The sequence below is a fragment of the Silene latifolia genome, chromosome 2 (genome assembly GCF_048544455.1).
Source record: "Silene latifolia isolate original U9 population chromosome 2, ASM4854445v1, whole genome shotgun sequence".
NCBI lineage: Eukaryota > Viridiplantae > Streptophyta > Magnoliopsida > Caryophyllales > Caryophyllaceae > Silene > Silene latifolia.
Genome location: NC_133527.1, coordinates 144,380,328 through 144,392,581, shown reverse-complemented (window position 1 = coordinate 144,392,581; position 12,254 = coordinate 144,380,328). Strand labels below are relative to the sequence as shown.

The 12,254-nt window shown below is 42.5% G+C and overlaps 1 protein-coding gene and 1 long non-coding RNA gene across 2 annotated transcripts; one reads left to right on the top strand and one right to left on the bottom strand.

Moving 5' to 3' along the window:
- The first annotated feature begins 1,075 nt into the window (after positions 1-1,075).
- On the top strand, positions 1,076-1,649 carry LOC141630521 (uncharacterized). Its single transcript, XR_012537508.1, has 3 exons — positions 1,076-1,183; positions 1,272-1,469; positions 1,561-1,649. It is a non-coding gene; the product is annotated as an uncharacterized LOC141630521 (long non-coding RNA).
- Positions 1,650-6,240: 4,591 nt separating this feature from the next.
- Positions 6,241-8,233, bottom strand: LOC141641415 (uncharacterized). Its single transcript, XM_074450076.1, has 5 exons — positions 8,048-8,233; positions 7,649-7,928; positions 7,415-7,560; positions 6,697-6,824; positions 6,241-6,592 (listed from the first exon to the last, which is right to left on the bottom strand). Exons 1-5 carry the CDS (start codon positions 8,231-8,233, stop codon positions 6,241-6,243), a joined length of 1,092 nt encoding a protein of 363 aa, XP_074306177.1.
- Between the last annotated feature and the right edge of the window lie 4,021 nt (positions 8,234-12,254).

Below are 12,254 nucleotides of genomic sequence, written 5' to 3'. Positions count from 1 at the left end.
TTCGTCATTAGGGTTTTAAGACGATCATCTTGTTTCTTTTTCATGCATCTGTTTGTTTTTCGTCTTCTTTGTTATCTTTATCATCCCGCATCATCTACTTTACTCCTCTTATCAGGGTTTAGGATTTTAGAAGCTCAATCTGTTGTTTTAAATTTTCATTCCTATTAGGGTTTAGGGTTTTAGATAATACTCTGCATGTACGTTGTTAAGTTGTTCATTTCCTGCTATATCATTCATATTTGGGTTTTAGGATTATCATGGGTGAAAAACGTAAAAGAAGTCAAAAGAATAATGAGCCTGGTGATAATAAGCCTGGTGAGAGGGGTGCTACGAAGTGCAAGAAAGTCCTTGCGGCTATAGCCGCTAAACAAATCGTTCGAAATAACATGGAGTGAGAAGGGTTTCCCTCTTTGGTCCAAATGCGGGTCTTTTCTCCAATTGGATTGGTGCTTGCACAAGACAGTTTGTGCCTATCCATTTAGATGATGTTAGAACTTTGAATCCAAAATTGGCGGAGTTATACTTGGCTCGTATAAAGGAAGGCTTTATTATACCCGATATAAGCCATGATGAGTATTTAATGCATAAGGCAGCGGATGTCCACAGGCAGTGGAAGTGTGGCGTTGCTAGGGATTGGTTGTATGTGGACAAGGCAACGGGGGAGATGCGTAAGAGCCCACCGGAAAACAAGTGTCCCACCATCAAGCAGGAAGAATGGGATCTTTTCAAAAAGATGAGAACTACTGAGAAGTTTCGGTTAAATATCCTCGCCTTTTAACGATTTACCTATCAATTTTTTAATTAATGAGTCCTTTATATAATCTTTTTATTATCTCATCTACTTGCGCTTTTATATAATTATTTGAAGGCCGTTAGCAAAAGAAATCGTGCTAACATTTCATGCAAGAAGGGGAAATTCTATGGTTCTCGAGGCGGTTCTGACAAAAGATAGAAGAGGACCTCGTAAGTAGCATGCATTATTGCCCTGTGAGACTTTATTTTTTTAATCACACTTGGACTTGCATTGATACACATTTACGTGTATAAATGTTACCATGTTAATGTGTAGGTGGCAAAGGGAGTGAAAGAGGTGGATCGGCATGTAACTTATAAACATGGGCACACGCCTAAAGGATCCCGGTCGTCGCATGACAAATATGATGAGGAAGTTTTGGCCAACATAGTAAGCATTATTTTATTAAGACGAGTTCATTACTAACTTTTTTATTTTAGTCACAAATATAATTTGAAGTTTATTTAATATATTATAGGATAACGTATTGAAAGAGGTAGAAGAAGGGAAATTCACTCCCAGTGGTCGTAATGACGTTCTTGCTAGAGCGATCGGCCGACCCGAACATCCAGGTCGTTTGAGGGGCGTCCCGTTACAGGTTGGAGTAACGAAATATTATGGGAAAACTGCCCAGATAAAGAAGAAAAGGAAGACTAAGTCTGAGAACGCTGACATGGTAACATTTATTCTATTATTTTCATTTAAGTTCAATTCACATGTTATTGTTGGGATAAAAATTGCTGACACATTACATTCTTGGCAAGCAGCTTCAGTTAATGGCATCCGTACTACTAAAGCTGAATGCTGGAGGTAAGCTTTCCGAAGAAGAAGTGAAGATGATGGAGGATGTCATTTCTAAAGGAGGTAATAATAAGGTACAACAGATTGGTGAAGAGGCCGCTACTACCTTGGCAATACATGAGAAGGAAGTATCGGTCAACGAGATTCAGAAAGATCAGGTACCTAATAATGCTTCTGAAGTTGTAACAACTAAAGCCGATGAGAAGACGGCTGATGGAAAACAGCATACATCCCCTTCAAGTCAGTTCCCTGTTTTCAGTAAGGTATGCATGAAGTGTTTAATTAGTTAAATTTATATGAATGCTGAAGTTTGTGCAAAAATCGGCCGAGACAAAGCGTTTTTGCAAAATCTTTTGAATCTTTGAAGCGTTTTTGCAAAGATATAATAATGTATATGTATATTCTTCAGGCCGTAAACAAGAGGCCGATTATTCTTGCTTGACCCTAATAGAATCGAAAAGCCACATGTGCGTGTTGGCCGGGTCTCGTAGAAAACAAATCTGCGGCAGGAAAATCGTAGTTCATGGCGAAAAACTTTTGCCGAATCATAGAATAAGTAGAGATAACTACAATCAATCCAGGCCATGAAAACTTTCAACCGCTCGTCCCCGATTCGTGACGACATTACCATTCTGGGAGATGCGCTTGGAAGTTTCATCCAATGGCCTCGATACTCACATCTACTTGGCGAAGATATCTCCGCCGAGCCGAGCAAATGAAAGCGATTGGGGTTAGAAGAAATACCTTTATATATATGTTACATTTTTAATTGTTGAATGTTTTTATATGTTAAATTTATATGTTATTTTTTTTTTTGTAGGGAACAAAAAAGGCGGCTTTGGCGGATAAGCCTAAGTCCACAGACATGCCAACGACCTCGTCGAGACAACAACTTGATGAGGTATTTAATTAACTTCTCCATTTTTTTAAAAACCTCGCTCCCTTTATTTATATTTTGTCTGTATTTATAAGAAGCATGGTAATTTTGTGTAGGGGACAAAAAAGACTGATAAGCCTAAGTCCCCACCAGCCTTACTACTACTACTACCTCATCATTGAAAGAGCAGGTTGACGAGGTATTTAATTAAGTACGCTTTTATTTTTATTACTCCAACTGCTAGGATATGTTACCTTTGGATTTTTTATTATTTTAATTATCTACTACATGTGTAGGCTGGTGGTAGTAGCACAAAATCAAAGACTCATTCTTTCCCGGACGTGAAAGTTAGGAGTTTAAACTCCACAAAATATAAAGGGAAGGATTACATGCAAAAAGTAAGAACGGTGACGATGATGAGACTGCATGAGGAGGCTGGCCTTCGCATAGCCACCGAGCAAGTGATAGTTATTCCGCTCGAGGAGGATATTCTAGGGGCTGAGCGCCAAGCGCTTATATCATGGGATCTCGCTAGCCGTATGGGCCGGCCTAGACCAGTTGATGTATCACACATATTTGTTTGGATGAAGTAAGTTTCTTAATAAATAATTTCATAGTCTAATATTCTGACTACTAGATAGTGTTTTAAATACCGGAATTAATACCGTAATAATGTAGGATATTGAAATTGAAAGTGATCCCCGAGAAGAAAATTCCATCCGATCTATACTGGTTCCCGTGCCCCTATGTTTTATCTTTATTTATTCCGGATTTCTCGTTCGAACAACGGGTAGATTATATTGCTCAAAGAATTGGCGACAACCAAGAAGTTGATTTTTGGCGCTTATAATGAAAAAGGGTAATAAACAAATTAATATTACGTTTCCCCCTACAATTGCATTTTCATACCTAATATATGTACTTGTTAATAATGATGATGTCTCTTGATGTAGGACTCATTGGGTGCTAGCAGCCATCATGCCGACAAGGAATAAAGTTTTCTGGTTGGACTCTTTACATAATCAACCAAGCGAGACTTTTAAGCACTTGATTAATATGTAAGTTTATAATACTGATTTATTTATAATAACATTTTCATTTTTTATTTATAGAAATAAGTTCTTTCATATTTTTGCCCCTAAAAAAATTAGTTTCCGCCTCCTTTTTTATTTTTTAAAAAAAGGGCCTTTAAGAAGAAAAGAGCAAACGAGCGGGATCAACCCACGGAAGATTCTGATGTTGGCCCCGATTTTGTTACGATAACGAGGGTACGTGCTCAAATACAATAACATTAAGTGCAAAATCTGTGTTTAATACTAATACAATACCTAAAGTTCAAGATTCTGATGTGAGCCTTCTCTCGTCTGTTTTTTTTATGTAATAATAGGCCCCTCGCCACCAGGATAACATACAATGTGGATACTACGCTTGTCGGTTCATGTTGGAGATTATTAGGCGAAGATATCTCGTTATTCCAGACAAGGTTAGTAATAATTTAAACATGTGTTTATTACTTTTTTTAAATTAGAGCTAATGTTGTCTTGCTTGTCTATATATATATATATACCATGATGTTGCTAATGTTGTCTTGCTTGCGCTATATATACCATAATGTCTTCTCTTTGTTTTTTCCATGAAGATGCAATCAACCCGTCACAACAGATTGAGCGACTCAAGTGTAGATATAGACGAGGTAAGAGACATGTGGGGCAACTACGTCTTAGAATATATTTAGAAATGCATGATACTCAGAGTTTAGATCAACTTATTAGTAAATTTTTTGTTGAAGTTAGGGAATGATTAGTTCATGTAAATTCAGCTCCTTGTAAGTATATATATATATATATGATGCAAATTTCTTTGTTGTGGTTGAATTGAATCTATTGAGTTCGATGAACCCAAATTGTGATTTATCTTTGGTCTTTGGTATATCTTCTTTCTTGACATATGCGGGTTTTTGAATGGCATGAAACAAATTTATTTTTTCAAAACATTAGGAGTATGTAATAATGACGGTTACTAAAAAAACCGTTGTGAATACCTTTCACAACGGTTAATAAAAATAACACCGTTGTGAATGACATTCACAAATACCCGCAAGATAAATATTCAACAACGGGTATTAAACATAAAACCGTTGTTAAAAGTCTTCACAATTTTGGAGGTAAAATTACAACAACGGGTATTAAACATAAAACCGTTGTTACTAAAAATTTCAACAACGGGTATGTACCATAAACCCGTTGTCAAAAGACTTCACAATTTTGGAGGGAAAGTTACAACAACGGTTATAAATACGACAACCGTTGTTATATTATTCCCTCCAAAATTTTGAAACACTTTCCACAACGGAGCACACCCAACAACAACGGCTTTTAACCGTGGTGAATACTTTAGACAACGGTTTCCCTAAATAAGCAAACCGTTGTAAATACCTTCTACAACGGCCGCTTTAACAACGTCCGCTTTTTTATTTTACAACGGTTTTTACCCGTTGTTATAGGCTGTATCTGTAGTAGTGTTGAAATACAGGGTCAGCAAGAGAAGGCAGGAGAGGTGCCTGAGAGGGAGGTCATTGACCTGGCCTCAAGTTAAAAGTTTTTATTTTTAAACTTTCTTTAACTGGTGGTCTGGCCCTGTGAGGCGTAGATTTGTAAAAATTTTAGACATTTTTTGCTCTGTGTTTTCCGTCTTGGTGGTGTCTGTTTGAACTCTAGGCCATGCCAGCCTTAGTGGCATGCTTGGCCGCATTTTGAAATGAACCTTAGCCAGTTTTGGCAAGCTTTATTTATGTTGTGATATGCTGATTTTATGCACTTTGCTCAGGGAGTTGTTGTGTTAGCCTATTGGCTGGTTTTAGTTGGTAGCGGCCGTGTCAACCTAGGAGGTTGATTTAGACCAGTCATGTTAGCCTGAGAAGGCTGAATTAGACTCATCTAGCTGTCGTGTCAGTCCAATGACTGATTTAGGCATATGCCGCATTCTGGGTGGAAGTGGTCATGTCAACCTATAAGGCTGATTTAGACCAGTCGTGTCAGCCTGAGAAGGTTGATTTAGACTCAGCTAGCTGCTGTGTCAGTCCAATGACTGATTTAGGCGTATGCCGCATTCTGACTACTTAACCTTGTTCATGACGCAAGGTATGTTCATCACGTTTAAATCCAACAGGGGTGTACCTTAGGCAAGTTTATCGTCATTCTAGGACCAATGGAACATTGCAGGATTCTGGTAGCTCAGAGATTCCTACGCTTCATGTGATTGTGCATGCATGCTGGGGCCCTGATTGCATCGAGTACTCGGTATTGAGAGCTACATTTGGGGGTGGTATCCAGGGTAGTTGGGTGAGCTTTAAGCTGTCAACCAGGCTCCCTTTCGTATGTTCCACAAGCCGCCTGGTGAGAGTGCTCCTATTGGAGAATTAGGTTAGGCATGTTGGAGTGCCATGTGCCTTGTCACCCCGCGTTTGCAGTTGACGGTCCTGCTAGCAACACTTTCAACATACCATAGATTTTAGAGTGCAAAGTAGTATTTTCAAAGAAGCCTAAAAATAAAAAGTCCACCAGAGCGATGTGAAGTACCTGGCGCTATCTCATGGGTTGCCAGAGAAAATATGGTCCCAGGAAGCTACAGACCACACAACTTCAATAGCAATTTTAAAGTTCAAAGGAATGTAAATAAAAGAAGTGAAACAAAATTGGTAGTATGCCTACTACCGTTTTTTTTTGGCGTTTTTGGATACAAAACTCTGTACACTAAACTCTACTTGTTATCAAAAGTGATACCTCTTCAGGTGAAGTATGTTCCATGATTTGTGTATAATTTGACCGTCCATGGTCATCAATCTGTACGCCCCATGGACAACAACGCCTTCAACCTGGTATGGTCCTTCCCACTTATAGGCGAACTTGCCTGCCTTGCGATTCTTGGTGTTTTGGAACACTTCGCGGAGAACCTGGTCTCCTACCTCCAAGAGCCTGACTTTTACGTTTTTGTTGTAGCTTTTGGCGACTGACTGTTTGTAGGCAGCCAGACGTATCTTTGCACTTGCTCGTAGCTCATCTATCGTATCCAGGCTCCTGATCATCTCTGTATTGTTTTGTTCTCCTGCCATACATCCATACCTGTGGGTTGGAACTAAACCTTCTGATGGAATTACTGCTTCCGCGCCAAATACTAGGCTGAAGGGTGTCTGGCCTGTTGTCGTCTTTGGTGTAGTTCGTCTAACCAAAGCACTAGTGGCAGCTCATCTGCCCACTTTCCTCTTAACTCCTGCAATTTCTTTCTCAAGTTATCCATGATTATCTTATTGCTAGATTCAGCTTGCCCATTGGATTTTGGAGTCCTGGGTGCTGACTTTTTCAGAGTGATGTTCCATCTGGCACAGTATCCTTCCGCGTCGTTTGAGATGAATTGTGATCCGTTGTCACATATAATTTCTGACGGGATACCAAACCTGCAGATGAGATTACGTTTGATAAAAGAGATGACATGTTTGTCTTTTACCTCCGTGAATGCTTCTGCTTATATCCATTTTGAAAAATAGTCTGTCATTGCTAGCATCCATAGTCTGTTCCCTGGGGCTCTAGGCAGAGGGCCCACGATGTCCATTCCCCATGTCATGAATGGCCAGGGGGAAATGATAGGATGCAAAGGTTCTGCTGGCTTGTGGATCTTGGCGCTAACCGTTGACAGGCGTCAAATTTCCGGGCATATTCTGTCGAGTTTGCCCTCATTATGGGCCAGAAGTAACCTTGTCTCAAGGCTTTCTTTGATAGACTCCCGCCCCCTGCATGGTTTCCACATTCACCACTGTGGAGGGCATGCAATATGGTATGTGCTTCTTGTTTATCCATGCATCGCAAATAGGGTCCTGCCAGTGACTTTCTAAAAAGCACATTGTCAATTAGTATGAATCTGGAGGCTTTTATTTTGAAGCCCCTTACCTCCTTCTTGTCATCTGGCAGCTTGTCGTGCCTCAACCAATCCAGGTAAGGCGTTCGCCAGTCCCAGTCATCGGCCTGATCATCTGACTGGTCGCCTGACTGGCCAGCTGGCTGGCCATCTGTGTTTGATAGAACTGCTGCCGCATCTGTTGATCATCCAGTTCTCCTTTATCTGCTTCTTCTAATTTTTGGATTGACGGCTCCAATACATGTATGATGGGGATGTTAGCCAACTCCGTTGGCTTGAAGGTTTCCCCAAGGTTGCTTGGGCACCAGCCTCCACATTCTGATCTCTAGGAACCTTCTTGAGCTTGCAATCTCTGAATTTATGTTTAAGCTCCTTTGCCACTTTTAGGTAGGATATCATCTTTGAATCCCTGGCTAGATACTCATCATTCACATGGTTAACTATAAGTAAGGAGTCGCTGAATACCTGCAGGTTTCCGACTCCTAACTCCAAAGCTAGCTGCATTCCTAGTATTAAGGCTTCATACTCTGTTTCGTTGTTAGTCGCCTTAAATTCACAATGCACTGCTTGTGCTATCAGGTCTCCATGTGGAGATCGCAAGATCAGTCCTACACCCGCCCCCTTTGGTTGGAGGCTCCATCAATATGCATATGCCAGACTTCTACCTCCTTGTTCCCTTTGAGGGTTAGGATTTCTTTGTCTGCCATGTTTTGGATAGCTGGGCTGAAATCTGACACGAAATCTGCCAGTGCCTGTGACTTTATTGCCGTTCTTGGATCATACCTGATGTCGTACCCACTAAGGTGTACGGACCATTTTGACATTCTACCTGACAGCTCAGGCTTTCTCATTTTAGATTTTAGTGGGTATTGGTCACAACATGTATGGTGTGGGACTCAAAGTAAGGGCGCAGTTTGTAAGACGCAATTACAAGTGCTAGTACCAATTTTCAAGAGATGTGTACCTGGTCTCTGCAGGTAGCAGAGACTTGCTTACATAGTAGACTGGCTTTTGCTCTTTGTTCTGCTCTCTGACTAGGACCGCGCTTACTGCTACCTCCGTGAGAGCTAGATAAAGGAACAGTGGTTCTCCCTGTTCTGGCTTCGATAGTAACGACGGGGTGCTGAGGTAGTGTTTCAGCTTCCTGAATGCTTGCTCATGATCTGTGGTCCACTCGAATTTCTAGCTCTTCCTCAGTATGTCGTAAAATAGCCTGCATTTGTCTGAGGATCTCGAGATGAACCTGCTCAAGGCTGCCACCTTGCTGCTAGCCGTTGCACATCTTTTGGCTTTTCTGGTGACTCTAGCTGTAGTACTGCTTTAATTTTCTCCGTGCTGGCTTCTATTCCTCTTTGAGTTACGATGTAGCCCAAGAATTTCCCAGGTGAGACTCCAAAGGTACATTTGGAAGGGTTCAGCTTCATTTTGTACTCTCTGACCGTGCTGAAGGTTCCTTTCAGATGTTGCATATGATCCTTGGCCTTCTTTAATTTTACCACCATATCGTCAATATATACCTCCATGGTTCTTCCTATCTGTTCCTTAAACATCCGGTTGACCAGTCTTTGATACATAAATCCCGCATTTTTCAGGCCGAAGGGCATGACGTTGTAGCAGTATATCCCCCTCTTAGACATGAATGTTGTCTTCTCCTGATCTGCCGGATCCATTTTGATTTGGTTGTAACCACTCCAGGCGTCCAAGAATGTTAACATTTTATGTCCAGCTATCTCATCCACCATTGCGACAATGTGCGGCAGTGGGAAAGGATCTTTTGGGCATGCCTTGTTGAGGTCGGTGAAGTTCACACATACTCTCCATTTCCCATTATTTTTGGGCACTACTACCCATGTTTGATACCCATTCTGGATATTTTACTTCTCTTATCTTGCTTGCTGCTAGCAGGCTGTCTACTTCCTGGTTGATGACCTTATTTCTTTCAGTTGCGAACTTCCTTCGTCTCTGCTGGATGGGCTTGCATCTTGGGTCTACGCTGAGTTTGTGTGGTATGATGGATGGATCTATTCCTATCATGTCATCATGGGACCATGTGAAACAGTCCATATTGGCCTGTAAGAATTTGATTAGGTGCTGCTTATGATCTACCATGTATCCTGCCCCTATTAGTACAGTTCTTTCTGGGTGCAGCTTGTCTAGATTGATCTGATCTAACTCCTCAGCTGGAGGCTCAATGTACTCATGCTGGACATGCTGCTACGTTAATTTCTATGCTGGAGGGCTGGACGTGCATTTTAATGCCTTCTTGTAGCAGCCTCTAGCTTCTTCCTGGTCTCCTCGTATTGTCTCTACTCCCCATGGTGTGCGGAACTTCACACATTGATGATACGTTGAGGGGACCGCCTTCATCATATGCAACCATGGTCTTCCAAGAATAACATTGTAGGTAGATAGTCCATCTATTACCAAGTATCTTACTTGTTTGTTAACTCCTCCTATATAGGTTGGAATCACGATCTCTCCTAGCGAGTTAGCTGTCTCTCCACTGAATCCTACCAGCGGGATGGTCTTCTTCTGCATGTCTTTCTCGCTGAACCCCATGTTTTCTATGGTTTTCAGCATGATTAGGTTGACCGAGCTGCCAGTATCCACCATAACCTTCCTAATCGTGCAATTGGCCATTGACAGTGTTATGATAAGTGCATCATGATGTTCTTGGCTATCATGTATATCCTCTTCGTCGAAGGCGACAGCAGGCAGGTCGCTGTGGGAAACTCTGCGGGAAGTCTCTGGTCTGTCTCCCTTAGTTTTAGTAGCATGCCTCTTGGCTGCCAAAAATGTCAATCCGCTTAAGTCTGAGCCGCCTGTTATCACGTTTATTATCTTGGTGCATGTAGTTGGTGCTGCGGGTTTTGCAGAGCCCACCTTATCCTGCTGCTTGCCCCCACGTGGTAATAGGTGGCTCAATTCCCCCTGTTCGTACAGGGGCCTAATCTCCCTGCATAGAGTGTAGCAATCTTCCGTGTTATGCCCAATGTCACGATGGAACTCACATTTTTTCTTACTAACTTTTCGCCATGACTGTCCTTCTACTGGTGGCCTAGGCCACCTTACCCCGTCTCCCATCTCCCTGAGTGCTTTCAGGATCCATATTCTGCCAGTGTGAGGAGTTGTTGATTCTCTACTCTGTTGTCGATTCTGTTGACTCCCCTACCATATGGCCCATATCTCTCCTCCTTCTTTCCGGTGGATTGTTTTCTACTCGACTTCTCCATGGCCGACGTGATGGATACACTTGGTGTACTTGGTATGCTGGCTCTAGCTAGGATGTTTTCTTCTAGTCTGATTGCAGTTGCTGCCTTTTCTTGCACCGCTTCAAAGCTATGACAAGGGTGCATAGTCAGCTGCTTGTATAGGTCTGACTCATGGTGTAAGCCTCTTCTAAAGGCTTCCACTGCTGTTGACACATCACACTCCCATACTGCCACCTTCTCATTATCGAACCTAGTGTTGTATTTCCTAATGGTCTCGTTGGCGCCTTGAACAATTCGGTATAAGTCACCAGTGTGCTTTTGTGTCTTCCGGTTGCTTGCAAATTGCTAAGTAAACGCATTTACCAGGTCAGCAAATGTGGATATCGATCTGTTAGGTAGACTCACGAGCCATCGGAGTGCCGATCCTGACAGTGTGGACCCGAACCCCTTACACATGCAGGCTTCTTTTACATGTCCAACAGCCGTCACTGTCATCATCCTTTGCTTGTACGAGCTCACGTGATCAAAGGGATCTGTTGTGCCATCAAAGAGAGTCATGTTTAGATTTGTGAATCCCTTTGGCATCGCGACAACTGATATTGCGTCTACGAACAGTGAGTCAGCATAACTGTCAGGCGATGCTCTCTCAAGCGGTGGTGGCATTCTTGGGACCCTGCTCAACATCTCTCTTAGCTCCAGATATTGCTTGTTGATTAAGCTTTCTGAGTCCTGGCTGCGTCTGTCTACCGCCTGCTGACCCTGGATACTGCTTCCTGGCCTGAGTTCCACAGGGTTCTGATGCGGCGTGTTACCTAATAGGGCTGATGTCACGAGCGTCTCCTGTTGCCAGCTTACTTGTGGACTGCCTGCGGATCCTGCACCAGGTGTCTAGTTAGTTATGACAAAGTTACTGACTAGAATGTTACCTGGTACCACATCTGGGCGGCTGGCAGGCTGCCAGCTATCCGGCTTGAGATATCTTAGTCCTTGTGGGACTATCCTTTCTCCTGTCGATACTGCTGCTAGATCTAATCTTATTACTAGCTCGGCTGGAATCTGCCGCGGTCGACTTTTGCTGCCTGATGCCCCCTGTGTGAGATCCACTATTGGAGCCTGATCATCACCCTCCGCGCTTGCTGGTGTGCTTGACTGCTGTCTCAGAATATCTATCTGTGCCCATAGCTCCCTGTTCCTCCTTTTTTCTTCAGCTTCTGCTTTCCTTTGATCTTCGCGCATGCTTTCCATCACCTTTTGCAGATTTTCCATGCCACTAAGAAAGGTTTGTGTCGGACTTGGCGGCGGCATGAGATTCAAGCTTCCAGATCCCTTGTCTAATTTGGAATGTTCTGCCACAGCAGGAGTCTTGGGAGGCAGGGTGGCTTTTGCCACAGGTGTGACTCTTGATCCGTGTCCGGCTGCCTAAGTTTGAGCCGTTGATGCTGGATTTTGGATAGGATTTGGTGGTATCAGCGGCTGACTGCTCCCTGCCCCGCCTGATGATGTTTGTTTGTCCATTATGTATCTAAGTAACTGCAGTGTCAAAACCCATGTCTGACACAAAGACTCAATCTTTACTTAAACAAGAGTTCCCTGAATTCTTTCATGAAATGCAACAGACTTCAGAATTAGGTTAAAAAACCAAATGGCCTGCTAAAATCAT

Coding starts and splice junctions, on each gene's coding strand:
- LOC141641415 (XM_074450076.1), bottom strand. CDS start 8,233: ATGAGAAAGCCTGAGCTGTCAGGTAGAATGTCAAAATGGTCCGTACAC. Junction 6,825..7,414: donor TGCCAGATGACAAGAAGGAG/GTAAGGGGCTTC, acceptor ACTCTGAAAAAG/TCAGCACCCAGGACTCCAAA. Junction 6,593..6,696: donor GAGCTGCCACTAGTGCTTTG/GTTAGACGAACT, acceptor TCCAACCCACAG/GTATGGATGTATGGCAGGAG.